The following is a 27,072-nucleotide window of genomic DNA, read 5'->3' on the forward strand; positions in this document are numbered from 1 at the left end:
AACACAGTCATACACATGATGTATAATCCTGTAATATCATTCTGGCCCGCTAATGGCAAAAATATATTCTAATGTGGTCCTCCATTGCAAATAATTGCCCAGGTCTGCTGTAAACCATACATCCTTCCATTTGTACTGCATTACTGCCCTACATATCTACCATATACATCAGCTTCAGGATACCAAATATTATGACGTGTGAAAAACTATTTCAAGCGATCAATATCCTACCGATAAAATATGCATCGCCAAAATGAGGGGGCACCTGGATTTGAACCGGGGACCTCTTGATCTGCAGTCAAATGCTCTACCACTGAGCTATACCCCCGTTAACTATAAATCTTCACATTTAACAGTTTATGTAGTCTACACTATAATTGTCTATGGTGTTCTGATAGTAATGGTGTTTTATGAGGAAAGGCAACAAAAACGAAAATATTTCTAAACACATCTACCAGCACGGAAAATCTCAGATATGTTACAATGTAAATGCGTGGCAATGTCAATCGCGTCCATGACACCAAAGGAGCATGTTCTCAATTTAACACTTGGTCGATCAAACCATTCTATGCGTTTGTCTAATTCCCCACAACATAATAGGGGGTAACACAATTCTGGTTTCTATATTTGTGAATTTATGTATGTAGCCTATTATGTACGTTTTTAATGGGGGTGGGGGTTACATGTCATTTTTGTCATTTTCTTCTCCAATAATAGTTAACACATGGCATCATTGTTCTCTGACTGAGCTTGTTTTTATTTCTTTGATGGTTATTTGCCTAGCTACTAGTACATGTTGAAACTACTGCAACGCCCTAGAACTTGGCACACTCATCCAGGATTGCAACTTCAGTAGGTCTCCCCCTAAACTACAAGTTGCGAATGACTTGAATACCATAACCATACTTGTGCCAATGTTGTTTATAACAGCAAATACAATACACATCTGCTGTACTCCTTATAAGGTTATTACGGAGCAAATAGTCTGCTTGACGGTTCTACATCATTACAGCGGTACCGCCTTCCCTCTCCGCTCTCCGAAAATAAGCCTCTCCCTCTCGCCTCACGACCGAGTTTTCATTTAATCAATTTCGTGAACGCGCGCGCCTAGTAAGAATTGTGCGCTGTCAAAAAAAGGGACTATTGGAATTTAGAATATCTACCGATTTAACTGGCGCTATTTTGGATAGGTTCGCTTCAATAGGTCTACACCAGAATATTAATTTCATTGCGTCCCGTTATTTCTGAAAGAGGATTTTCCCTTTCGCCATGAATCCGTTATGTGGAAGATGCAGTAAAATGGTTTACCCCACGGAAAAAGTGAATTGTCTAGACAAGGTAAGGCATGATTCGGGCGCAATTTGGCCTACGCATATTCACAGAATAGAATAAACTATATTGAGGGAGTTGGCTCTTCTTTGTGCAAGCGCATTTTGGGTGCAAGGGTGGCTGCTGATAGAAGGGGAAAAAACAATGAATGATAAATGATCTAGTTGCACTAAGAGTTCACAAGTTTTGCTGTGTCAATGATAGCCTACATTCTGCCAATGTTTGTTTACATTATGCTTAGTCTTTTGGGAAATGTACAATGGATGGGCTAGCCTATAATAACATTGTCTGATGTGGGTAGTATTGCTTATCTATCCAGCTCTGGCTAAATGTATCCAGTCCATATATAATAATACAATTTACTCCATGTTACGTTTTAATCCCCTGTTTGGGAGCTGATTCATGTTGTAATAGGCTGTAACATGCAATTACAACTGCAAGGTGTGCATGACGGGCTAGATATACATTCTCCTCTTTACATGACCAGTGAATTGGAAGCTCAACAAATATCTATGTCCCTCTCTACATCCACAACATGGTGTTAATAACCCTGGTATTGTGAACAGTATGAACATAATGTTGTTGTTGTTGTGTGTGTGTGTGTGTGTGTGTGTGTGTGTGTGTGTGTGTGTGTGTGAAGCTCATTGTATTTGTCATAGCCCTGCCCAAGAGCATATCATGTCTATTTTCAAACACTTGAGGTTTGTGGTTTGTGTATCTACCAGATATGATTTTTGGCTATTGTTATTCTCTCTCTCTCTCTGTGTGTGTGTGTGTGTGTGTGTGTGTGTGTGTGTGTGTGCGTGCGTGCGTGCGTGCGTGCGTGCGTGCTTGCGTGCGTGCGTGTGTGTGAAATCTGGAATGTTGAAAGCACAAAAATCCCTCCAAATATATTTTACACTTGCTTTACGGATTTCTTCTGAATCAAGTCTGAAAACTCAATTTCCCATGTCACCCCACTCCGAGTCCACACGGGTCAGGAGGATATGGTGGTTTTGTGAGTCATGGAATGGTGGTGCAGCTGTGCTTTAATGTTAGAAGAATGGAATTTTCCCATGCTGTCATTGTAGATTACATTTAATTTGCCATTACACTTGGATTTGCTTTTCCCATGGGACAAACATTCCAACAGTCATAGATTTAGTCATACTCGAGTCGTGACACTAGTCCTAAATCATGTAATTGAGCTATTTACCCTCATATTCCCCCTCTCTCCCTGCTCCCTGTCTCCTTCCATCTCTCTACCCCGTCCTTCCATATTTCTCTCTCTCCACCCGTCCATATCTCTCCCTCCATCTCTTTCTCTCCATCCATTCTTCACAGTACTGGCATAAAGGATGTTTCAGCTGCGAGGTGTGCAAATTGACCCTTAACATGAAGAATTACCAAGGCTTCGACAAGAAACCCTACTGCAGTATGTGAGTATATCACACAGCATACCATTGATATCATCGTCCATGCTTGTATCTGTCTGGCAGGCACTGCAAGCACGTTGTCTGGTGTGCTAGGTGCTTTTCATTTGAATTTCCGTTCATGCAGGCAGACAATGATCCCTCCAACTACACTACAATGTGCTACGGGAATGACAAGACAGTAGGGCTATTGTCATGTCATTGGAAAGGTGATATAGAGAAGTGGGACTAGGCAGACAGACAGACGGGCGAAGGGAGGGAGGAACAGAGACAGAGACAGAGACAAATCTGTCAGTTGTCTGACAAGTCTTACATTTTCTCCCACACTCCCCTATGGTGACTAGATCAAATTAACCAAGAAAGGATTGTGGCACAGGATGTATGACAGGGTGCAGTTGGCAAACTGACAAACACACACAGACATGCTGCGTGTCCATCTGTGTGTGTATGTGTGTACTCACAGTAGTGTGTGTGTGGTGGGATTACCTGCTAATCCAGGATGTATTTTACCTGTGTGCACACACCCTTCTCCAGATGGGGGCATTATAGGAGGGCCTTCTTAACATAGATTACCTTAGCTTCAACCACCCAAGTTTAGTTTGGTCAGTGCTCTGGAAAAGCCCAAAAATTCCACTGAAAATCAATTGACAGTGGCAAAAAAAAAGCCCTAGAAGTTGAAAGAAATGTACATTCTTACCCTGCGTATGCCTCTTCACATCCTGCTCTAATATCTCTTCTCTTTGGCTCTTTGTTGCAGGCACTACCCGAAGAGCTCCTTCACCTCCGTGATTGACACCCCAGAGAACCTGCGACTCAAACAGCAGAGCATGTTGAACAGCCAGGTTAGAACACAGATACTACTGAACTCTAAAGGGCCAGTTTCCTAGACAAAGAGTCAACCTAGTCCTGGACTAAAAAGCACAAAGTACTTTCAATGGAGATTGTCCATTGAAAAAGGGGTTTTGTTTGTGGTCCAGGACACTATCTGTGTGAAACTTGCCTATCTGTGTGTATATACCCATATAATTTATTTATTTATTTTACCTTTATTTAACTAGGCAAGTCAGTGAAGAACAAATTATTTTTTACAATGACGGCCTACCTCCACGGCCAATTGTGGGCCAATTGTGCGCCGCCTTACGGGACTCCCGATCACGGCCGGTTGTGACACAGCCTGGAAACAAACCAGGGTCTGTAGTGACGCCTCTAGCACTACAATACAGTGCCTTAGACCGCTGTGCCACTCGGGAGGTATAAGTGTTTATAAGAGTGCGAAGGCCCTCAAATCAACATCTAGGGCCTCTTTAACCAAATTGAAGTTGAAACCAATTTATTTTAGGCTGGGAATCAAAGACAACCCAGATTCACATTCCTGTGCCCAGAGATAGACTTCTAAATCCTGCCTGCATTAGACCTTACCTTGCAGGGCTCACACCCACTTGGTGTCGTACTGTAACCTCTCTCTAACCTTTTTTCCTCCCGTCATTGCTACCCAGGTACCATAGTAATCTTTCTTTAATCCTGTGGCATGACCTCTTCTATCTTCCTTTTCCTCTCTCTATCTCCATCTCTTACTCCGTCACTCAGTAAGACAGATTGAACCCAACTCTCTACCCCGCTGTCATGACAATTGGATTCCTTCTACAACTGATGAATCCTTCTTTACCCTCCTTAGAAACTAACACACACACACTCACACAGACACATATACACACACTTTGCATGGCCCAATTTGAACTCACATATTAGTAATGAGGCCATGGAAACACACACGCACACACAAACACATACTTTATCTATCCAGCAATTACCAACATTTACATTTACATTACATTTAAGTCATTTAGCAGACGCTCTTATCCAGAGCGACTTACAAATTGGTGCATTCACCTTATGACATCCAGTGGAACAGTAGTGCATCTAAATCTTTTAAGGGGGAGGGGGGGTGATAGGGATTACTTTATCCTCTCCTAGGTATTCCTTAAAGAGGTGGGGTTTCAGGTGTCTCCGGAAGGTGGTGATTGACTCCGCTGTCCTGGCGTCGTGAGGGAGTTTGTTCCACCATTGGGGGGCCAGAGCAGCGAACAGTTTTGACTGGGCTGAGCGGGAACTGTACTTCCTCAGTGGTAGGGAGGCGAGCAGGCCAGAGGTGGATGAACGCAGTGCCCTTGTTTGGGTGTTGGGCCTGATCAGAGCCTGGAGGTACTGAGGTGCCGTTCCCCTCACAGCTCCGTAGGCAAGCACCATGGTCTTGTAGCGGATGCGAGCTTCAACTGGAAGCCAGTGGAGGGAGCGGAGGAGCGGGGTGACGTGAGAGAACTTGGGAAGGTTGAACACCAGACGGGCTGCGGCGTTCTGGATGAGTTGTAGGGGTTTAATGGCACAGGCAGGGAGCCCAGCCAACAGCGAGTTGCAGTAATCCAGACGGGAGATGACAAGTGCCTGGATTAGGACCTGCGCCGCTTCCTGTGTGAGGCAGGGTCGTACTCTGCGGATGTTGTAGAGCATGAACCTACAGGAACGGGCCACCGGGCACTGCAGACACCCTACTGCAAAAGGTTACCAAGCTAGGGGTCGAGATAAAGTTTCCTGGGGGGTTTCCGGAGCCTTGCGTGATTTGAGGGGTAAAAAAAATGATCCTTATTAAATAAACCAATGTATAATGATGAATATCTCTGCAATGCTTTAGGCTAGAAACAACCAACCATAAACTGCATAAGAAAGACACGATCCTGTTGCACATAGGGATCTCCTCGGTTTGACATTCAGAGGCTGAGCTACAAACCTTCAGTTGTCACAAATATTTGCTTTAAATTTCCTAGTGCTTCAAGGAATTTCTCAAATGTAAAGTTTAGTTGGGAACCCCTGTAAAAAGGTTGGGAACCCCTGTGGGGCCAATGTGATCATGGAGTCACATGCATTTAAAAATTCAAAATAAAATGCAATCTTTATTTAACTAGTCAGTTAAGAACAAATTATTATTTTACAATGACAGCCTACCCCATCACTGTATATGCACACTCTCATGTGGCAATGAACCAAAACTCACACACTGGGTTTCATTCCCTATTCATACCTCTGATGCAATGCGACTAGATTAAGCAAATGACTGTACTGAGTGTACAAAACATTATGAACACCTGCTCTTTCAATGACATAGACTGACCAAGTGAATCGAGCTGAAAGCTGTGATCCCTTATTGATGTCACCTGTTAAATCCACTTCAATCCGTGTAGATGAAGGGGAGGAGACAGGCAATAGAATGATTTCGAAGCTTTGAGACAGTTGAGACATGGATTGTGTATGTGTGCCATGCAGAGGGTGAATGGGCAAGACAAAAGATTTAAGTGCCTTTGTGCAGGGGAGGGTAGTAGGTGCCAGGTCCAACGGTTTGTGTCAAGAGCTGCTGAGAACTGAAGAGCTGCTGGGCTTTTCATGCTCAACAGTTTCCGTGTGTATGAAGAATGGTTACCCATCAAAGGGACATCCAGCCAACTTGACACAACTGTGGGAAGCATTGGAGTCAACATGGGCAAGCAAACCTGTGGAACACTTTCAACACCTTGTAGAGTCTGTGCCTGACGAATTGAGGCTGTTCTGAGGGCAAAAGGGGGCCCGGAGGGGGCCGCAACTCAATATTAGGAAGGTGTTCTTAATGTTTTGTACACTCAGTGTACATTACCAGGAACAAAGATTATCCAGTCCAAGATGAACAATCCAATACAGAATCTCATGTGCATAATAACTCATAATCCTTTATGCATGTAGTTATAGCTTAAAGTGTATTATGCATAGCTAATAAGGCTCTGTGGATGTGTTTATAATGCATTATGAAGAAGGTATTCATAAGAAGTGTTACCTATAACTCTTCCCTAAAACAATAGTCATGGATAAGGCTGGTCTTATCCTTTCAGGCTGGTCTTATCTTTTCACTTGTTGTATGACATCACATGTTATGTATGTTTCTGACATATGTACCAAGATGATTAAATAAACCTAAACCTATTACTAGCCACGCTGATACCAGTAAAGCCTACCCACAGCCACAAAATGGTAGTCAAAGGCTTTAAGGTCAACCCCCCCCCCCCCCCCCCCATCGCTAAAGACCCCATGTTCTGCTTGTCTCCCTCTATCACTATCTTTCTCCTTCTATCTCTCGTTTCTGCCGAGGAAGAACGGGAGTATGTTTTGTGTGTTTTTAGGTTAGCAGCCACTATGCACACACAGCTGTACAGTATGTTTAGTGTTAGCGGAAATATTAAGTGGGCAGAGTTACATGCAATTCTTCCCACTACCATAGATGTTAAAGGTCCAATGCAGCTGTTTTTGTATCAATATCAAATCCATTTTTGGGTGACAATTAAGTACCTTACTGTGTTGTTATCAATTAAAATCATCAAAAAGAAACAAAAATAGCTTCTTACCAAAGAGCAATTTCTCAAGCAACAATTTTGCTAGGACTGTCTGGAGGTGGGGAGCTGAAAACTGAAAACTGAAAACAACCTGCTATTGGCAAAGAGGTTTTGAACCAGATCCTATTAATTTACTGATTCCTAATCCAATGTTTGGAACTATCTGTCTTATTGGTCTATTAACTAATTTACCACCTGGTGAAGACACCAGGCAGGCCAAAACTCCATCCCACCAAAACAGACAGAACTTTCACGTGGCCTTTTCAAACAGCTCTTACACTAAAGGGGCATTATCATCCTTTTCACAATTTCACAGTATTATTCCAACCACATAGTGTGGAAATATATATTAGTTTTTGACTGCACTGGGCCTTTAATGACAGTAGATACAGCCATATCTCAAAGATTAGCAATTCACATTTAATTAAGTGAGAAAAAAATGCCTTGTCTGTCAATTTGGTAAAACTTTTAGGGGAAGGTTTGACAAAAGGGAAATGTTAATGTAATGTTAAACAATATTAATGTTTAGTAACTTCTTAGAATCTTCCTATTGTAGGAGGGTACTTTCTGTAAACACGGTATGGTCCTTTCCCCCTCACTCTCACTCACACGAGCAAGGCCTTTTTATTGTTCATAAAGCATAACCATAAAAGTCGATGCACCCCTGCTCTCCCTCACTGAGAAAGCATATTCCTCATAGCATAGCAAGCACATGACTCACATCTCTGTGTGTGTGTGTGTGTGTGTGTGTGTGTGTGTGTGTGTGTGTGTGTGTGTGTGTGTGTGTGTGTGTGTGTGTGTGTGTGTGCGCGCGTGTGTGTGTGTGTGGCAAGGAGGAGTTCTCTCTTCTCTGCTATGGGTTGTTGTTAATGACTTTAGTACTTGTGGCTCCCAGCAGTTGGAGGTTTTAAAATTACGGGGGGTGTCTGTGGATCCGAATTCTTTGGAACCTTCTTCCTGACAGCTAAAAGTTCGAAGCTTCTCCGCATGTGCCAAATTCTCCACTATATGCACAGTTTCTGCTCTACTTGTTCGGGGTGCCTAGAACAGGCTACTCTGGTGAATCTCAGTGAGGAATGGAGAATGGTGCTATTAGGTAGGGCTGTTGCGATGACCGTATTAACGCCACACCGGCAGTCATGAGTCAAAATTCCATGTGACCGTTGAGTCATGGTAATCTCCTTTTATGAACACCGGACATGCTTTGATAGTACACAACTTGCTAACTAACATCAGGTCCTAATGGCCTGGTACTCAGTGCTCTATTGTCCCTCTAACCACTCTGACGTCAATGCAAATACAATCGAAAATCTTCAAACACATCATCAAAACAGTATCATGCTTTTAAAACTCACCTCAATGTGATGATCAATATGAAGAAAGACGTTCAGCAGCAGGTTGAAACTGAGTGTAAAACATGGTCTTTGTGGATGTTGTTTCAAAGCCTAGCGCAATGAAATAGACAGCGCTTTCTAAGGTGACGATTAATTCAAAACATCAATACACGTTAGAGCTTATTCTTAGGCATATGAGCCCAAGCCTCAAAGGCTTACAGTTAGCCTACAATTATAGTGAATTTGTATTTGATTTTGAACAGCCTAGTAATAGGGCATGTTTTATATTTTCATAATTCATTGGGTGACACATTACCTCTAGCTATACAGAGTATCTCACCACCATGCGTTTCCATCTACTCCTCCTCTCTTATTTATTCCTTTCTCGAGCGTGTAGAGGGGCAGTCAACAGTTTAGTGAAATATATTTTGTTGCGAAAACATGTTACTATCAATGTTCCCGAACAGATTTCACAGATTTCACATGGTTTCTCAAATGAAGCACTGGGTAGCTGTAGAAACAGGGTTGGAGAGCTCACGGCGCAATGAGAGCATGCTCCTCAAACAGGGGTTGATGCATGGAGTTAAATAAGTGTTCTTATATTTAGTTATCAGCTGCTCATATTAAGCACAGCTCCACTATAAAACCGAGCGTTGCCTTCATTCGCTATTCGAGTGCATACGGACTACTATGTCTTTTCCCCCTGCCCCTGTTCCTGCCCATTTAATAATGGGCCATTGTAAATCTAAACTAATTTGACTTATTAATAAAGACAATATTACATTGAGAATATGGGTGAAGGGTGGGTGAAGATATGATAACTTGATGAAATTGAGGCAAGCTTTTTTTTTTTTTTACTTTCTCAAATCATCAAGAGCCTGTATTTGTATCACGTAGCCTGTATATGTTTTGATTTCTAAGACATTGTTAGGTTCATTCACAATTAAAATTGGCAAATAACTCTAAATCTAGCGTATAGGACCTGTAACAAATGATCACATTAACGCTCAACATAGCCACTTCATATGCGCCCCCGCTCCAGAATGGGAAAAATATCCTTTCTATTTTATTCAGCTAAGTTCAATTATATTCTTCTTACTATAAAATCATATAATATATATATAATGGCACAGGACATATCTTGTCAGCTAAATTAACAAGCCTACAGCCTATGGCATGGAGCATAGCCAGATAACATACATTATGTCACGTCTAATCAAGGTGGGTGGAATCAGGCGCAGAGAGCAGATAGCGATATAAAGTTTTATTCTCCGGTGAACAAAACAAACACGGTCAACCCAAACACACACAGGGTGAAATTATCCAACACAGGATAACAGACTAACCGGAGAATAAGAAACACAAAACACCGACAGACGAAATGAATGACAAAATAAACAATCCCGCACAAAACAAGGGTGGGACAACCTACATTATATACAGACACTAATTAACTAAACAACACACAGGTGCAACCAATCAGACAAAACCAACAGATACACGAAAAGGGATCGGTAGTGGCTAGTAGGACGGTGACGACGACTGCCGAGCACCGCCCGAACGGGCAGGAGAGCCAACCTCGGCGGAAGTCGTGACACATTAGGCCAACTCAAATTCTGTTCTTCTGAAATACATTTTCTTCATATCATGTTTCTTTAGACCAGACTAAAATAAATATTGGATTTATTGTGATGATGTATATTAAATTGATTTATTACACCTTTTTTAAATGTAAATGTTTCAAAGGCGTGCATCAAGCATTTTGCATGCAGCTAAACTTGTTTATGTTAAATAACGGTCAATTACCGCGAGACCGGCAGACTTTTGCATGACGATAACCAGCTCACAAAATCTCATGACTGCCACAGCCCTACGCACCACTAGGCGAAATATGTGTTTTGATTGAAACAAAACACAGGTATGCTACAGTTTGTTAACACCATCTGCTCTAAAATCTACTCACTGTATGTAATTCAGAACAACAATGTACCTCAAAACAACACTGTACATAACTCAAGAAGATATAAATGCATATTCCTGTGAAAATTATTGAGATTAAATGGTTGACATTCAGATACTGCATGGATGTTTCACTGGTAAAACTTATCACTCACGATTTGTCACGCCTGCTTCCCGCTCTCCCTCCCTGGCGCTCGAGGGTGCTAGGCTGCCCAGCATTGCGCACTCCTGCCACCATCATTACACACACCTGCTCCCCTCGTCACGGGCATCAGCGATTCATTGCACTCACCTGGATTAATGTTCGCTTGTAATTTTCTTCCCTGGTTCTGACGCTGTTCCTGTCCTGTTCCATGTCTGTGCTACATTAAATGTTCTACTCCCCGTTCCTGCTTCTCATCTCCAGCGTTGGTTCTTACACGATTGAAAGTTAGAAATGTGAAGCGAGGGTGACCACAAAAAATGTGTGTGCGAATTAGGGGTAAAGAAACACATGCACAGAATCTGATTCGGATCTTCAGCTCTGGGGAAGACCATTCCATGGGCAACCTTACAAATATTAGAACGGAGGCAACGGTATAGAGTCACCATTGGTTTATTGGAGTATGGAGTCACCGTTGGTTTATTGGAGTATGGAGTCACTGTTGGTTTATTGGAGTATGGAGTCACCATTGGTTTATTGGAGTATGGAGTCACCGTTGGTTTATTGGAGTATGGAGTCACCGTTGGTTTATTGGAGTATGGAGTCACCGTTGGTTTATTGGAGTACGGAGTCACCGTTGGTTTATTGGAGTATGGAGTCACTGTTGGTTTATTGGAGTATGGAGTCCCCGTTGGTTTATTGGAGTATGGAGTCCCCGTTGGTTTATTGGAGTATGGAGTCACCGTTGGTTTATTGGAGTATGGAGTCACCGTTGGTTTATTGGAGTATGGAGTCACCGTTGGTTTATTGGAGTATGGAGTCACCGTTGGTTTATTGGAGTATGGAGTCCCCGTTGGTTTATTGGAGTATGGAGTCACCATTGGTTTATTGGAGTAAGGAGTCACCATTGGTTTATTGGAGTTCCAGAATCCAGTGAGGAATATTAGCTGGGTGACCAGACTCTCTGGATGCCTCTTCCCGACAGCCAAACAACCTTCTGCGCATGTTATACTTTATTCACAAATGTTTTTATGTAGCTCCGGTAGCTCCGCTGATGCTTTCCCCTCCCTTCCAGTTCTCTCACTCTGTAACAGATTTCTTCTTCCTCTTCTGAGGAGGAGTAGTAGGAAGGATCGGAGGACCAAAATGCAGCATGGTATGTATCCATAATGTTATTTAAAATATAATGAATACAAAATACAGAATCAAAATTAAAACCGAAACAGTCCCGAATGGTGCAAACACTGAAACGGAAAAATATAATCACCCACAAAACACAGGTGGGAAAAGGCTACCTAAGTATGATTCTCAATCAGAGACAACAAACGACACCTGCCTCTGATTGAGAACCATACCAGGCCAAACACATAAACACAACCTAGAAAAATGAACATAGATTGCCCACCCCAACTCACGCCCTGACCATACTAACACAAAGACAAAATAAAGGAACTAGGGTCAGAATGTGACACACTCACCCCCCCGGCGATGATCAGACGTCTTTATCTGTTTCAGCCTACGACATGTTGTACAAACTTCTTTGTCTGTTGTAGGCCTAGCTATAAACGGCATGATCACAAACACAAAATCGAATTTAACACCCACACACATTGGGGGTCCAATCCGGCCTGCAGGTCGTTTGAGTAAAAATAGAATCATAACATGTATATATACACTACATGACCAACATCTCTTTCCAAAATCATAGGCATTAATATGGAGTTGGTCCCCCGTTTGCTGCTATAACAGCCTCCACTCTTCTGGGAAGGCTTTCCACTAGATGTTGGAACATTGCTGCGAGGATTTGCTTCCATAGTGACATCGGGCACTGATGTTGGGCGATTCGGGCCTGGCTCGCAGTCTGTGTTCCAATTCATCCCAAAGGTGTTTGATGGGGTTGAGGTCTTCCACACCGATCTCAAAACCATTTCTATATGGACCTCGCTTTGTACACGGGGACATTGTCATGCTGAACGAGGAAAGGACCTTCCCCAAACTGTTGCCACAAAGTTGGTAGCACAGAATCATCTAGAATGTCATTGTATGCTGTAGCGTTAAAATGTCCCTTCACTGGAACTAAGGGGCCCGAACCATGAAAAACAGCCCCAGATCATTATTCCTCCTCCACCAAACTTTACAGTTGGTACTATGCATTGGGACAGATAGCATTCTCCTGGCATCCACCAAACCCAGATTAGTCCGTCGGACTGCCAGATGGTGAAGTGTGATTCATCACTCCAGAGATTGCGTTTCCACTGCTCCAGAGTCCAATGGCTGTGAGCTTTACACCCCTCCAGCCGACGCATGGCATTATGCATGGTGATCTTAGGCTTGTTTTCAGCTGCTCGGCCATGGAAACCCATTTCATGAAGATCCCGATGAACTGTTATTGTGCTGAAGTTGCTTCCAGAGGCAGTTTGGAACTCGGTAGTGAGTGTTGCAACCGAGAACAGACGGTTTTTACGTGCTATGCACTTCAGCACTCAGCAGTCCTGTTCTTTGAGCTTGTGTGGCCGTTGTCGTTGTTGCTCCTAGACGATTCCACTTTACAATAACGATTCCACTTTACAATAACAGCACTTACAGTTGACCGGGGCAGCTCTAGCAGGGCAGAAATTTGACAAATTGACTTGTTGGAAATGTGGCATCCTATGATGGTGCCATGTTGAAAGTCACTGAGCTCTTCAGTAAGGCCATTCTACTGCCAATGTTTTTCTATGTAGATTGCATGGCTGTATGCTCGATATGAGCATCCCTGCCCTAAATTGTACATATGCACTAAGGTTGTACAGCAAACTCAGCTTATTACATCTGCCACTGCTATTGATATACTCTACAAAATTTGAAGTTGAGTCAAATAACAAAAAATCAAGGCAATCAGCTACAACATGATTTCTAGTTTACATCTTGTTGCATTCGCATTTGTGGCTAATGTTAGTTAGGTGACTACGTTAGCTAAGCTAGGGTTTAGGGTTCAGACCTGGGCAGAAATGAGTTATGTTTTGTAGTTTATTTTAAAATACCAACTTTTCAAATAATCAAGGTAGTCAAATATAGTTTATATATAGCTTCAACTAAAAGGCAACTGTTTTCTTCGGTATTCAAATTCAGAAAACCAAATAATTTTTGAAAGTATTTTGAATACCTCTCAGAAAACCAAATAATATTTGAAAGTATTTTGAATACCTCTCAGAAAACCAAATAATATTTGAAGGAATTTTGAATACCTCTCAGAAAACCAAATAATATTTGAAAGTATTTTGAATACCTCTCAGAAAACCAAATAATATTTTAAAGTATTTTGAATACTTCTCAGAAAACCAAATAATATTTGAAAGTATTTTGAATACCTCTCAGAAAACCAAATATATAATATATTAATATAAATATAATATAAATATTTGAAGGTATTTGAATATAATGATCGTAAGCACATGGTTTGGAGGGTTCTTAGATATTCAGCTTAATATAGTTTATAACCTAAAATGAAATACATGAGGGACATGGAATCACCTCACCATTAGAGTAGACCACTTTTGCAGCTTCAAAATGACTAACAAATATATTTTCATATTGAATGAGACAAGGTAGTACAGTAATTCTTGACATCAAGTTCTTATACATGTGCTGTTTTTACATAGGACTTTGGAAATTGCTTTATAATTGCATAGTAATGGAGTTATTACATAATTGGAATATGGGACAGTTACTATACCTTGTGTGCAGTAGTTACAAAACTCTCAGCTCATTGCTATGGAATTAAAATGCAATTACCAAAGTGTTATGTAACAACATGCTAATAAAATGTTGCTCCAAAAGTAATTACAGTTGTATTAAACAGGCACAAGAACAGTTTAATGTTAAGTGTTACTGAGAATGCTAACAGGAACAAAAAATGGGTATTAAGTATCGGAAGGAAACAAAATATCCCAAAACTAAAGCCAAGAAAATCATGTTAGTTTAAATTCTGAGTAAACCATCCCTTTAAAGATGGTATAGTGTGTGTTTGAAACAAGAACACTTAACCTCAGATGGACAAAGAGGTTAGACGTTGTTTTTGCTAAGCATCCAACTTGCTGTTTGCAATATTTGCAAATGGCTTTGAAATACTCAGCAGTATTTTCAGGTATGGTCAAATTAATTGCAGACTTCAACATTTTCAGTGGCATGTTGAAAGATTCATCCAGTAGTTGAGCGTCATAACTTATTTGAACTTATCGGTACAAAATATTGGTAGTAATTTTTGGGATCTGTATTCAAATAGTTGTCGTCACCTCCAAAGGAACTACAGTATGTGTTCCCCAGAAAAAATAGTTACTTTCCACAAAGCCTAGTAAAACTATAATTATTCCAGGTCTGTTAGGGTTAGGATGAGGGTTAACTAACATGCTAAGTAGTTGCAGAACACTATGGTTGAGGTTAGCTAAAGTTACTTTTTAGCTAAAGTACTCAAGTTGTCCCAGACGCGATTCGAAAACGCAACCTTTGGTTTGCTAGACGTTTGCATTATATCCTCCCTGACCATCCTTCCTTCTATGGTTTTGCTAAATTTAGCTGTTAAGTACCAGTGTCCTGCCAAAAGCTCACACTGAATGAGGCCTGAGCCTTTTGGCTTTATCATGACTTTACTGACATTTAGGCAGATAGCTAGTAAACTTACAATTATCAAGTGATACGGCCGATTAGCTCATATGGTAATTAGCTAGGTAGTTGGCTAGCTTGCTAATTTAGTCAGCCAGTTAGCTAACATAAAAACGCCTGCCCATAAATCAACATAACTGATTTGTCAATGAAAGAGAACAGACTGTCTGTTTGACAAACATGAACCACACAGACAGGAGAAAATAACTACATTCTAAAAGCAAATTCAACCATAGATAGCTACTAGCTAACGTTAGTGATGCTATCGCTACCTGTCCTATTTGTTTCCCAGTGCTAGCTAGCTAGCCTAGCGTTAGCCCATCACAGAGATTTCAGATTGTGTGAGAGCAGAGCAACAATGTGAAATAAAATGTACAACCCTCATAGCTATACAATCAACACGTGTTGCTTGCCTTGAGTGAGAATGTATTATCTCTACCACTCCTATAAATTATCTTTTTCTCCTTCAAAAATATGAACATTTGCTGTTAGAAGGTGTCATATTACAGGACATGTACCAAATGAGCTTCCCTTCATTTTGACTGTAAGATTGGTTTTAATTATATCAACAACACCTTTCTTAAATATTCAAACGGAAGTTGAAGGTCATAATTCATGTTTCTCTGTGATTCGAGTGTCACTATTGACAACTTTGTTGGATTTCTTTCATGTCTGTTCAATAGTTGTCTATGGCAGAATTATCATTTAAAACCCTATCTTCGTGTAAGAAAACTGGTGAACGGATCTGGGCGTCGTGGTGAGCATTTGGGGAATGTAGTTCTTTGTGGATGTGAGCAATTTCGTTCCGGAATATGGAGGGTTCACAGAGATAAGACGAGGAGAAAAAGTATATTTAGCATGAATGCATTGCCCAATCAACACTATCGTAACCACTAATGTTATAATTGTAGTACAGTATTTTGATTTCAGCCCTTCTACTGAAGTGTAATGGCTTATGTGTCATGTGCTCATGTGTGTCGTCTGTATGACATACAGTAAGTAAGCAAGTGAAGAAAAGTTGTTAGTATGTGAGGTTTTCTGTAAACCCGTGTGTGTGTGTGTGTGTTTCTGTGTGTGTGTGCGTTTGCGTGTGTCAGGCGCTGTACAAAGAGGAGTTTGAGAAGAACAAGGGGAAAGGCTTCAGCGTGGTGGCCGACACACCGGAGATGCAGAGAGTGAAGAAAACGCAAGACCAGATCAGCAACGTAAGTCTATTTACTCTGTATCTACATTTTCAAAAACAGAACTAAACCAGTATAGAGTCAACATTCCTAATGAACTACACCCACTTCCCTATCTCCCCCTCTTCTCACTTTGGACCAAAAGATTTTAGCTGCAAAGGTCATTGCTACTAGCCTGGTCCCACATCTGTTTACGCTTAATACGTTTACAGATCTGGGACCAAGAACCATTGCTAATAGTGCTACGTACAAAACTGCAGTCCTTCTTTGTGCTCTCCCTTATCCTTTTTCCATCAGCAAACATAAACTCATTTTCTCCTGACTGACCAAACTAATAGACAGATTTTGTCAAATGGACTGGCTCAATCTATCTCATTCCATCTCTATATCATATATCAGATAAGGCTAAAAGAATGAGACTGTTAGAGACTGAAGTATTCCCTAGAGGTATAATGGAGAGCCATGGCTAGAATTCAACACTATCTCTCCTCATTCCACTCTGATACTGCTGCTCCAAGGAGAGAAAGAGAGTGAGAGAGAGAGAGAGAGAGAGAGAGAGAGAGAAAGAAAGAAAGAGAGAGAAAGAGAGATACGAAAGAGGAAGGGGGTAGTGAGAGAGAGAGAGAGAGAGAGAGAGAGAGAGAGAGAAGGGGGAGAGAGAAGGGGGAGAGAGAGAAGGGAGTGGGAAGAGAGGGGAAAGGGGAAATATAGAAAAAGGCAAGAGAGAGCAGGAGGAAGAGAGAGAGCGAGAGTGAGAGTGTCTATCTGGGGAACAGCAGCAAACTGAGAGTGGACATTCACTTTCTCCTCATAGCTGAGGGAGTTTGACCATATAGGGCAACACCTTCTGGGGCCCTAAGAAATGTCTGAAATGTGACTTCAAATGTCAGACTAACATAATCCCCTCCACCGACTCCCTCCTAGTTCTGTCTGTTTATGTTTCACCTTTCATTATTTCCTCTTACTCTCTGTGTTTCTGTCTAGATATGTCCTCTCTCTCTCTCTGGTCTTTCTGTCTCGTTGTTGTCCTCCCCTCTCTCTGCCCGTCTCACATTCTTAACTCTTTATCTCTCTTTGATTTTTCTGAATGCTTGCCTCAGTCTGCTTCTAGCTGTTTTTGTCTTTATTCTATTCTAGCTATTTTCTCTGTTTTCTTGTCTTTCTCTCTGTCTTTTACATACACTCTATATTTGTTATCCCTCTTTTCCTCTCGTTCTAAAGCTCCTTAGTAGTTTGTTGAGTTCCCAAGCTTGTTTACTTCAGGTCGTTTGAGGACAAGTTGGTTACACAGGGCTGCACTTCGCTTCCTCTGGACATTCAGTCCTCTGTTTCCTCCATCCTCAAATTTCAATGGCTGCATTCCAATAGTTGAACACAGTTTGGACAGATCGTCTCCTTTCCTTTCATGGCCACTTGTCTCCTATAAGGGTTACTAGATACAATTTCTACTGGTTTATGAGAACTACTAACCCTATCCAGCCCTTTAAGACAAGTGGTCATGAAGGAAAGGAAACAAGGAAAGGAACCATTGTAGGATTTTCTTAGCACATGGTTGTGGATGGGAATGTGATCTCGTTTTAGAACTTTAGAGCAAACCTCCTACCAAGGTTATGTGATCAGGGCTTAACTTGGTTGCAAACGTATTCATTGTTAAATCACTGTTGTCTTTGAACTCTAATTTCCTCTTTGTTTTTTTCAATACCTTCAAAAATGGTACTTCACACAAACCTAGACTATTGCGTTGTTGATGGCAGAATTTGGCAACATAGTGACCCCTTCTGGAACGATCTATAAAGTGCAGTATTCTCTCAGTACATTGTATGATGTCTCCGTTCTGTCGGTCTGTCTGTCTGTCTGTTTGCAGATAAAGTATCATGAGGAATTTGAGAAGAGCAGAATTAGTAGTGATGCCCCACCCCCAGTGAATGCCAGTCAAGGTAAATACTCCACACACATGCAGGCACATGCGACGTGCACACACTCATACGCGCATATACACACACACACACACACACACACACACACACAATAAAAAGCATACTGTAACAGACCTGGCTGGGTTCAAATACTATTTTGGGTATGCCAGCTAACTTATAGACATTTTGAAGTCAGTATTTGGATATATAGAGAGGGAAAGAAAGAGAGAGGGAGGAGGTTAGGGAGGAAGTTGGGGAGGGAGGGGGAAGAGAAAATAACCCAAAATCCCATTTTGACTTGAGTATTGCTTCCAACCATTTTTTTCCTCATATGGTCTATTATTCACGATTTTAGAAAAGTCAATTGATAAGCTAATAATGCTTCTCACTGCCATTCTCAGTACACAGTCCACTATCAGGCAGCCTGATGTCCTAATACTACAAATTGTTTTAAATGTCTATGTCTTCCTTGCATCTATAGTATTAGGTAGTATTAGGCCATACTTCCAAGTCATTGCCGCTGGGGCGGCAGCGTAGCCTAGTGGTTAGAGCGTTGGATTAGTAACCGGAAGGTTGCAAATTCAAACCCCCGAGCTGACAAGGTACAAATCTGTCGTTCTGCCCCTGAACAGGCAGTTAACCCACTGTTCCTAGGCTGTCATTGAAAATAAGAATTTGTTCTTAACTGACTTGCCTAGTTAAATAAAGGTAAAATAAAATAATAAATTACCAAAAATGTATTAATGAATTATTCTGAAATGTTGCATAAAGTTGGAAACTTTAAGATTGGCTTCCAGTTGACAGCAGCACCTGGTTTGGGCTGGGAAGAAACAGGCGAGCGCAATTAGTAATCAATCAATGATGTCCTAATAGAGCAGTTGGAAATACCAGCACTGTGCATACGAAAAATATTTAATTGGTGGTGTGATGCAACTTGACAGAAATTAAGAATTCAATAAATTCATCATTCACAAGGAAGTTGTACAATATTTTGAAAATAAGAAATATGTATTATTTACAGTGTATTCGGAAAGTATTCAGACCACTTGACTTTTTCCACATTCTGTTACATTACAGCCATATTCTAAAATTGATTAAATTGAAGTTTTTTCATCATCAATCTACACACAATACCCCATAATGACAAAGCAAAAAGCTGTTTTTTAGAAATGTTTGCACATTGGTTAAAATTTTAAAACAAAAATAAAACATTTACATAAGTATTCAGAGTCTTTACTCAGTACTTTGAGTACCTATGACAGGAATTACAGCCTTGAACCATCATGGGTATGATGCTACAAGCTTGGCACACTTGTATTTGGGGAGTTTCTCCCATTCTTCTCTGCAGATCCTCTCAAGCTCTGTCAGGTTGGATGGGGAGCGTCGCTGCACAGCTATTTTCAGGTTTCTCCAGAGATAGGGTTCAAGTCCGGGCTCTGGCTTGTCCACTCAAGGACACTCAGAGACTTGTCCCAAAGCCACTCCTGCATTGTCTTGGCAGTGTGCTTAGGGTCATTGTCCTGTTGGAAGGTGAACCTTCACCCCAGTCTGAGTTGCTGAGCTCTCTGGAGCAGGTTTTCATCAAGGATCTCTCTGCACTTTGCTTCATTGATCTTTCCCTCAATCCTGACTAGTCTCCCAGCCCCTGCCACTTAAAAACATTCCCACAGCATGATGCTGCCACCAAAATGCTTCACCGTAGGGATGGTGCTAGGTTTCCTCCAGACGTGACGCTTGGAATTCAGGCCAAGGAGTTCAATCTTGGTTTCGTCAGGCCAGAGAATCTTGTTTCTCATGGTCCAAGAGTCCTTTAGGTGCCTTTTGGCAAACTCCAAGCGGGCTTTCATGTGCCTTTTTTTTACTGAGGAGTGGCTTCAGTCTGGCCACTCTGCCATAAAGGCCTGATTGGAGGAATGCTGCAGAGATGGCTGTCCTTCTGAAAATTTCTCTCGTCTCCACAGTGGAAGTCTTGAGCTCTGTCAGAGGGACCATCGGGTTCTCGGTCACCTCCCTGACCAGGGCTCTTCTCCCCCGATTGCTCAGTTTGGCTGGGCGGCCAGCTCTAGAAAGAGTCTTGGTGGTTCCAAACTTTTTACATTTAAGAATGATGGAGGCCACTGTGTTCTTGGAGACCTTCATTGCTGCAGAAATGGTTTGGTACCCTACCCCAGATCTGTGCCTCGACACAATTTTGTGTCAGAGCTCTCCGGACAATTCCTTCGACCTCGTGGCTTGGTTTTTGCACTGTCAGCTGTGGGACCTTATACAGACTGGTGTGTGCCTTTCCAAATCATGTCCAATCAATTTAATTTACCACAGGTTGACTCCAATCAAGTTGTAGAAACACCTTCTTTGCCTGCTTTGAGGATAATACAGTGCCGCTGACATGGCCAGCTACCAAGAACTGTGGGCTCTCCTTTTCCGTGGCCGACGTGAGTAAGACATTTAAACGTGTTAACCCTTGCAAGGCTGCCGGCCCAGACGTCATCCCTAGCCGCGTCTTCAGAGCACGCGCAGACCAGCTGGCTGGTGTGTTTACAGACATATTCAATATCTCCCTATCACAGTCTGCTCTCCCCACATGCTTCAAAATGGCCACCATTGTTCCTGTACCCAAGAATGCAAAGGTAACTGAACTAAGTGATTATCGCCCCGTAGCACTCACTTCTGTCATCATGAAGTGCTTTGAGAGACTAGTCAAGGATCATATCACCTCCACCTTACCTGTCACCCTAGACCCCTTACAATTTTCATACCGCCCAAATAGGTCCACAGACGATGCACTCGACCACGGCACTGCACACTGCCCTATCCCATCTGGACAAGAGGAATACCTATGTAAGAATGCTGTTCATTGTCTATAGCTCAGCATTCAACACCATAGTACCCTCCAAGCTCATCATTAAGCTTGAGGCCCTGGGTCTCAACCCCGCCCTGTGCAATTGGGTCCTGGACTTCCTGACGGCCGCCCCCCAGGTGGTGAAGGTAGGAAACAACATCTCCACTTCGCTGATCCTCAACACTAGGGCCCCACAAGGATGCATGCTCAGCCCCCTCCTGTATTCCCTGTTCACCCATGACTGCGTGGCCATGCACGCCTCCAACTCAATCATCAAGTTTGTAGACGACACAACAGTAGTAGGCTTGATTACCAACAACGACAAGACAGCCTGCAGGGAGGAGGTGAGGGCACTCAAAACAACCTCTCACGCAACGTCAACAAAACAAAGGAGATAATCGTGTACTTCAGGAAACAGCAGACAGGAGGCTGAAAAAATGTGGCTTGTCACCTAAAACCCTCATAAACTTTTACAGATGCACAATTGAGAGCATCCCGTCGGGCTGTATCACCACCTGGTACGGCAACTGCACTGCCCACAACCACAGGGCTTTCCAGAGGGTGGTGCGGTCTGCACAATGCATCACCGGGGGCAAACTACCTGCCCTCCAGGACACCTACAACACCCAATGTCACAGGAAGGCCAAAAAGATAATCAAGGACAACAACCACCCAAGCCACTGCCTATTCACCCCGCTACCATCCAGAAGGTGAGGTCAGTATAGGTGCATCAAAGCTGGGACTGAGAGACTGAAAAACAGCTTTTATCTCAAGGCTATCAGACTGTTAAACAGCCATTACTAACACAGAGAGGCTGCTGCATTCATACAGACTTGAAATCATTGGCCACTAATTACTTTAATAATGTTTACATGTCTTGCATTACTCATCTCATATGTATATACTGTATTTGCTTATGCTGCTCTGTCATTGCTCATCCATATATTTATACATATATATTCTTATTCCATTCCTTTACTTAGATGTGTGTGTATTAGGTAGTTGATGTAGAATTGTTAGATTGCTGCACCCTCTGAACTAGAAGTGTTTCGCTACAGTCGCAATAACATCTGCTAACCATGTGTTTGTGACCAATAAAATGTGATTTGGTGATTTATTAAGGATGATCAATGGAAACAGGATGCACCTGAGCTCAATTTCGAGTCTCATAGCAAAGGGTCTGAATACTTACTGTTTTGTAATTTTTATAAATGGGAAAAAATAGCTAAAAAACTGTTTTTGATTTTTCATTATGGGGTGTTGTGTGTAGATTGATGAGATTTATTATTCTTTAAATCCATTTTAGAATAAGGCTGTCACGTAACAAAATGTGGGAAAAGGGAAGAGGTCTGAATACTTTCCGAATGTGCTGTATAATATTCCATTCAAAATTTTGCTATGAAGCATTGCAATTCATTATGTTGAGTAAAACAGAATATTTCAGAATTTGTGTCCCGGTGTCATCATTGTTTTTCTTAATATACCCAAAGCAGCCTATGTGCCAGAATGTCTCTGCTTCTGCTTTAGAAAGCTAATTGGTTGTTCATGCAACACTGTCAAATCAAGCCAATCTTGAAATCTTTCTTTACGCTCTTGAGCCAGCCAATATTAAGCTGGCAAGAGGGACTACAATGACTACGTTTAGACAGGCAGCCCAATTCTGATCTTTGTTTCACTAATTGGTATTTTATGACCAATCAGGTCAGCTCTGAAAAATAACTGATGTGAAAAGATCTTATGTGATTGGTCAAAAGACCAATTAGTGGAAAGAATATCAGAATTGGGCTTTCTGTCTAAACGCAGCCTATGTAGCTAACATGGCTTGAATACAGTACATCCAACACAACAATAAAAGTTTTACGTTTGAATCATTTCAATATTTTAAACAGCAACATTTTATTAATCAACATTAAAAGAAGATAAAATACAACAGTGTTATTTTCAATGTTTTCATCCTGTCAAGTTAAATGAACGGCTATTGATGATTGTACATCAATTGCAAAAATAAAATGTATTTACAACTAATGTTCTCGTTGCGAAATATCCAATTAAAGACTACCTGTAGCCATCTCCCATTCAAACCTGTGTGAGAAAACGCGAATGGTCATAGAAGAAGACAGTTTAAAGGTAGACTGCAAAATGACGTTGCCATGAGCAGCACCAGAGATATTCAGATGAGCGAGATGCAAGACTTCCCTTTCACACGGTCAAACACAGTATCTGCGCATGTGCACGGATTCGCCTCATGCTGTTCACAGTGTGGTAGCCAAGAATCTCAAATATAAAATACATTTGTTTAACACTTTTTTGGTTACTACATAATCCCATATGCGTTATTTCATAGTTTTGAGGTATTGATTATTATTGTACCATGTAGAAAATAGTACAAATAAAGAAAAACCCTTGAATGAGTGGGTGTGTCCAAACCTTTGACAGGTACTGTATATTTTCTTTGAAATACACTGATAAATCCAAACAATTCAGATTCATATTTCTTCAATAGGTGTTTTAATTGAGGTGAAAATAAGTGGTTTCTCTAATAGGGGTAGAGTTATAAACTGTCTTGGTCAGGGAGCCTTCGAGGACTGCGACACTGCATTACAGGAATCATGGATCAATAGATTGCTTGATGAAGCCATCCAGGTTGGTGCCCTTGTACACCGGTGCTCACTGGAGTCGTAGAACCCCCGTCTTTTGCCATTGGAGGCGACCTTGGCACATTTCTGCCTGTGTTTCTCCAGGCGGTCGGGATGAAAGCGCCAGCCGCAGATATAACACTCTTTCAGGTTGAAGTTGGCTGATTGCAGTTTTGAAACTGCAGTAAAGGTTTCAGTAACTGCAGTCGACTGTGGTATTTTGGGTGCAGTGATTGCAGAAATAACTGCAGTGTACTGAGGTTGAACTACAGTTATACTGCACTGTAACTGCAGTTACACTGCAAAATTACTGCAGTCTTTTTTCGTAAGGGATGGAGCATCTCACAGAAGAATGACATCGGTAGGCGGTAGGTAGGAAAGACTTTCAACTTATATCTACCAGTAAATGCTAACTAAGGCAACAGTGGGTATGCAAACCAGGTTTTAAAAAATGTTGGTCCAATTTGCGACGTGCAATTCAGTCATCATGCGCGGTTTGCATGGACATTTCTAAAGGCTTCCCCCCCAAAAGTTGAGCGCTGATGCCGCTCTTTGATAAGCAATGGCCACATTTTATAGGCCGGCAAAAAAATATTTTGCTTCTCCATTCCCAGCGCGCCTCTCCAGGGTGCTGTCGGAGAGATGCATCTCTGCAGTGCTCCACCGACGTTCTGTAAAAAATAATCTAACATAAATCATATAGCAGATTGGGGATATGATAGAAAGAGTATGTGGCCTTTTCTGTAGCCTACAGGCTGGAGATAAAATGTATGGCAATGTAATGAGATGGGCACGTTTCACATCATGCAGGTTTCTCCGATCAAATAGCCTGAAACGAAATGGCACTCAATCCCCCCCAAAATACACTGTCATCTTAACAAACAACATATCCTAAAAACAGGACAGGACGAAGTAAAATGGACAATATGGAATGGACAGTCACAACTGTTGTCGAGGAGTTTCACCCCATTGTCATGATCAGTGGTTTGAAGTTTGTATCCATCCATTTTTGACAAGCTTATCATAGTGAAAAATAAAATACTTTTGCATTTCCCGCTGTGCAAATAGGCTCGCGATAACTCCTGATCAATTTGGGTAGATGATATTCAGAGCTTAAATAGCCAAATTAATTAGTCACATGAATCAGGACTAAGAAAGCCAATACAATGGCCTGTTTTACAATCGGTGGGCCTACCACATGGATGGGCATTCATAAAATTCCATTGTGGGCTGACATGGTAGGCTATACCCCAGTAAGCACGAGCCAACGTTATTTGGACATGTATTTTCTTTCCTGCCCAGACGTCTTTTTTGTGTGTTTTACAAATGGTAGGCTTGCCACATAGATTGGCATTAATACGATGCCATTTCAGGCAACACTGTAGGCAACACCTCAGTAAGCACTGACCAATGCCTTTTGGATATTTTTTTTTTGGTGCAGTTCCAGACCGCCCTTGATTTCGACATCCACGGACATTGGTTTTTGGTCCAGTCCAGTATGGTCTGGACTAGGGCTGTGGCAGTCATAACATTTTGTCAGCCGGTGATTGTCAAGCAAGTAACTGTCGGTCTCACTATAATTGACCATTAATGAACATCACATTTAGCATCTCCTGGCTTCTACACATACAGTTGAAGTCGGAAGTTTACATACACCTTACCCAAATACATTTAAACTCAGTTTTCTTTACAATTCCTGACATTTAATCCCAGTTAGGATCACCAGTTTATTTTAAGAATGTGAAATGTCAGAATAATAGTAGAGAGAATTATTTCTTTCAGCTTTTATTTCTTTCATCACATTCCCAGTGGGTCATAAGTTTACATACACCCATTTAGTATTTGGTAGCATTGCCTTTAAATAGTTTAACTTAGGTCAAAAGTTCCGGGTAGCCTTCCACAAGCTTCCCACAATGAGTTGGGTGAATTTTCGCCCATTCCTCCTGACAGAGCATGTGCAACTGAGTCAGGTTTGTAGGCCTCCTTGCTCGCACACGCTTTTTCAGTTCTGTCCACAATTTTTCTATAGAATTGAGGTCAGAGCTTTGTGATGGCCACTCCAATACCTTGACTTTGTTATCCTTAAGCCATTTTGCCACAACTTTGGAAGTATGCTTGGGGTCATTGTCCATTTGGAAGACCCATTTGCGATCAAGATTTCACTTTCTGACTGATGTCTTGAGATTTTGCTTCAATATATCCACATAATTTTCCTACCTCGTGATGCCATCTATTTTGTGAAGTGCACCAGTCCCTCCTGCAGCAATGCACCCCCACAACATGATGCTGCCACCCCCGTGATCCACGGTTGGGATGGTGTTCTTCGGCTTGCAAGCCTCCCCCTTTTTCCTCCAAACATAACGATGGTCATTATGGCCGAACAGTTCTATTTTTGTTTCATCAGACCAGATGACATTTCTCCAAAAAGTACGATCTTTGTCCCCATGTGCAGTTGCAAATTGTAGTCTGTATTTTTTATGCCGGTTTTGGAGCAATGGCTTCTTCCTTGCTGTGCGGCCTTTCAGGATTTGTCTATATAGGACTCGTTTTACTGTGGATATTATACTTTTGTACCTGTTTCCACCAGCATCTTCTAAAGCCATGACATCATTTTCTGGAATTTTCCAAGCTGTTTAAATGCACAGTCAACTTAGTGTATGTAAACTTCTGACCCACTGGAATTGTGATACAGTGAATTATAAGTGAAATAATCTGTCTGTAAACAATTGTTGGAAAAATGTATTGTGTTGTGCACAAAGTAGATGTCCTAACCGACTTGCCACAACTATAGTTTGTTAACAAGAAATTTGTGGAGTGGTTGAAAAGCGAGTTTTAATGACTCCAACCTAAGTTTATATAAACTTCCGACTTCAACTGTAACCTACACCTTCACAATAAATCCATTATCTATTTTAGACAGGTCTAAAGAAACATGATATGAAGAAAATGTAGTCTATTTCAGAAGAAAAGAATAGCAAACTCCGAGTTGTCCTTATGTTAGGTCCTGATGTGGCTATGCCAAATGGCTGTGGGCTACACTAGTTCATTTAGCAGACAAGATTTGTTTATATTTCCGTGGCATTATTTTTAAAAATGAGGAATACTATTGAACAAAGCTGAATAAAATATAAATATTTTCTTCAAACATTTGAGGGAGTCCCCTTATGCGCCTATTCTGTGTTGAGCGATTAACAAAGATAGGTATTTAACCGTTTACATTTTTTTATATACGTATATTTAAAAATATATGAATTAGTATATTTGGGTTTAA

At 41.5% G+C, this 27,072-nt stretch overlaps 1 protein-coding gene and 1 non-coding gene across 2 annotated transcripts in view; one reads left to right on the plus strand and one right to left on the minus strand.

The window, feature by feature from the left end:
- Positions 1 to 256: 256 nt before the first annotated feature.
- On the minus strand, positions 257 to 328 carry trnac-gca (transfer RNA cysteine (anticodon GCA)). The gene has a single exon. It is a non-coding gene; the product is annotated as a tRNA-Cys (tRNA).
- A 735-nt stretch (positions 329 to 1,063) lies between these two features.
- Positions 1,064 to 27,072, plus strand: part of LOC115106678 (LIM and SH3 domain protein 1-like) — a 29,756-nt gene continuing 3,747 nt past the window's right edge. Inside the window, exons 1-5 of the mRNA XM_029629647.2 lie at positions 1,064 to 1,338; positions 2,653 to 2,747; positions 3,499 to 3,583; positions 16,327 to 16,434; positions 18,275 to 18,347. Coding sequence (XP_029485507.2) covers positions 1,270 to 1,338; positions 2,653 to 2,747; positions 3,499 to 3,583; positions 16,327 to 16,434; positions 18,275 to 18,347 — 430 coding nt within the window. The 5' untranslated portion in view covers positions 1,064 to 1,269. The remainder of the gene's footprint in view (positions 1,339 to 2,652; positions 2,748 to 3,498; positions 3,584 to 16,326; positions 16,435 to 18,274; positions 18,348 to 27,072) is intronic.

This window comes from Oncorhynchus nerka, linkage group LG23 (assembly GCF_034236695.1).
Source record: "Oncorhynchus nerka isolate Pitt River linkage group LG23, Oner_Uvic_2.0, whole genome shotgun sequence".
Classification (NCBI taxonomy): Eukaryota; Metazoa; Chordata; class Actinopteri; order Salmoniformes; family Salmonidae; genus Oncorhynchus; species Oncorhynchus nerka.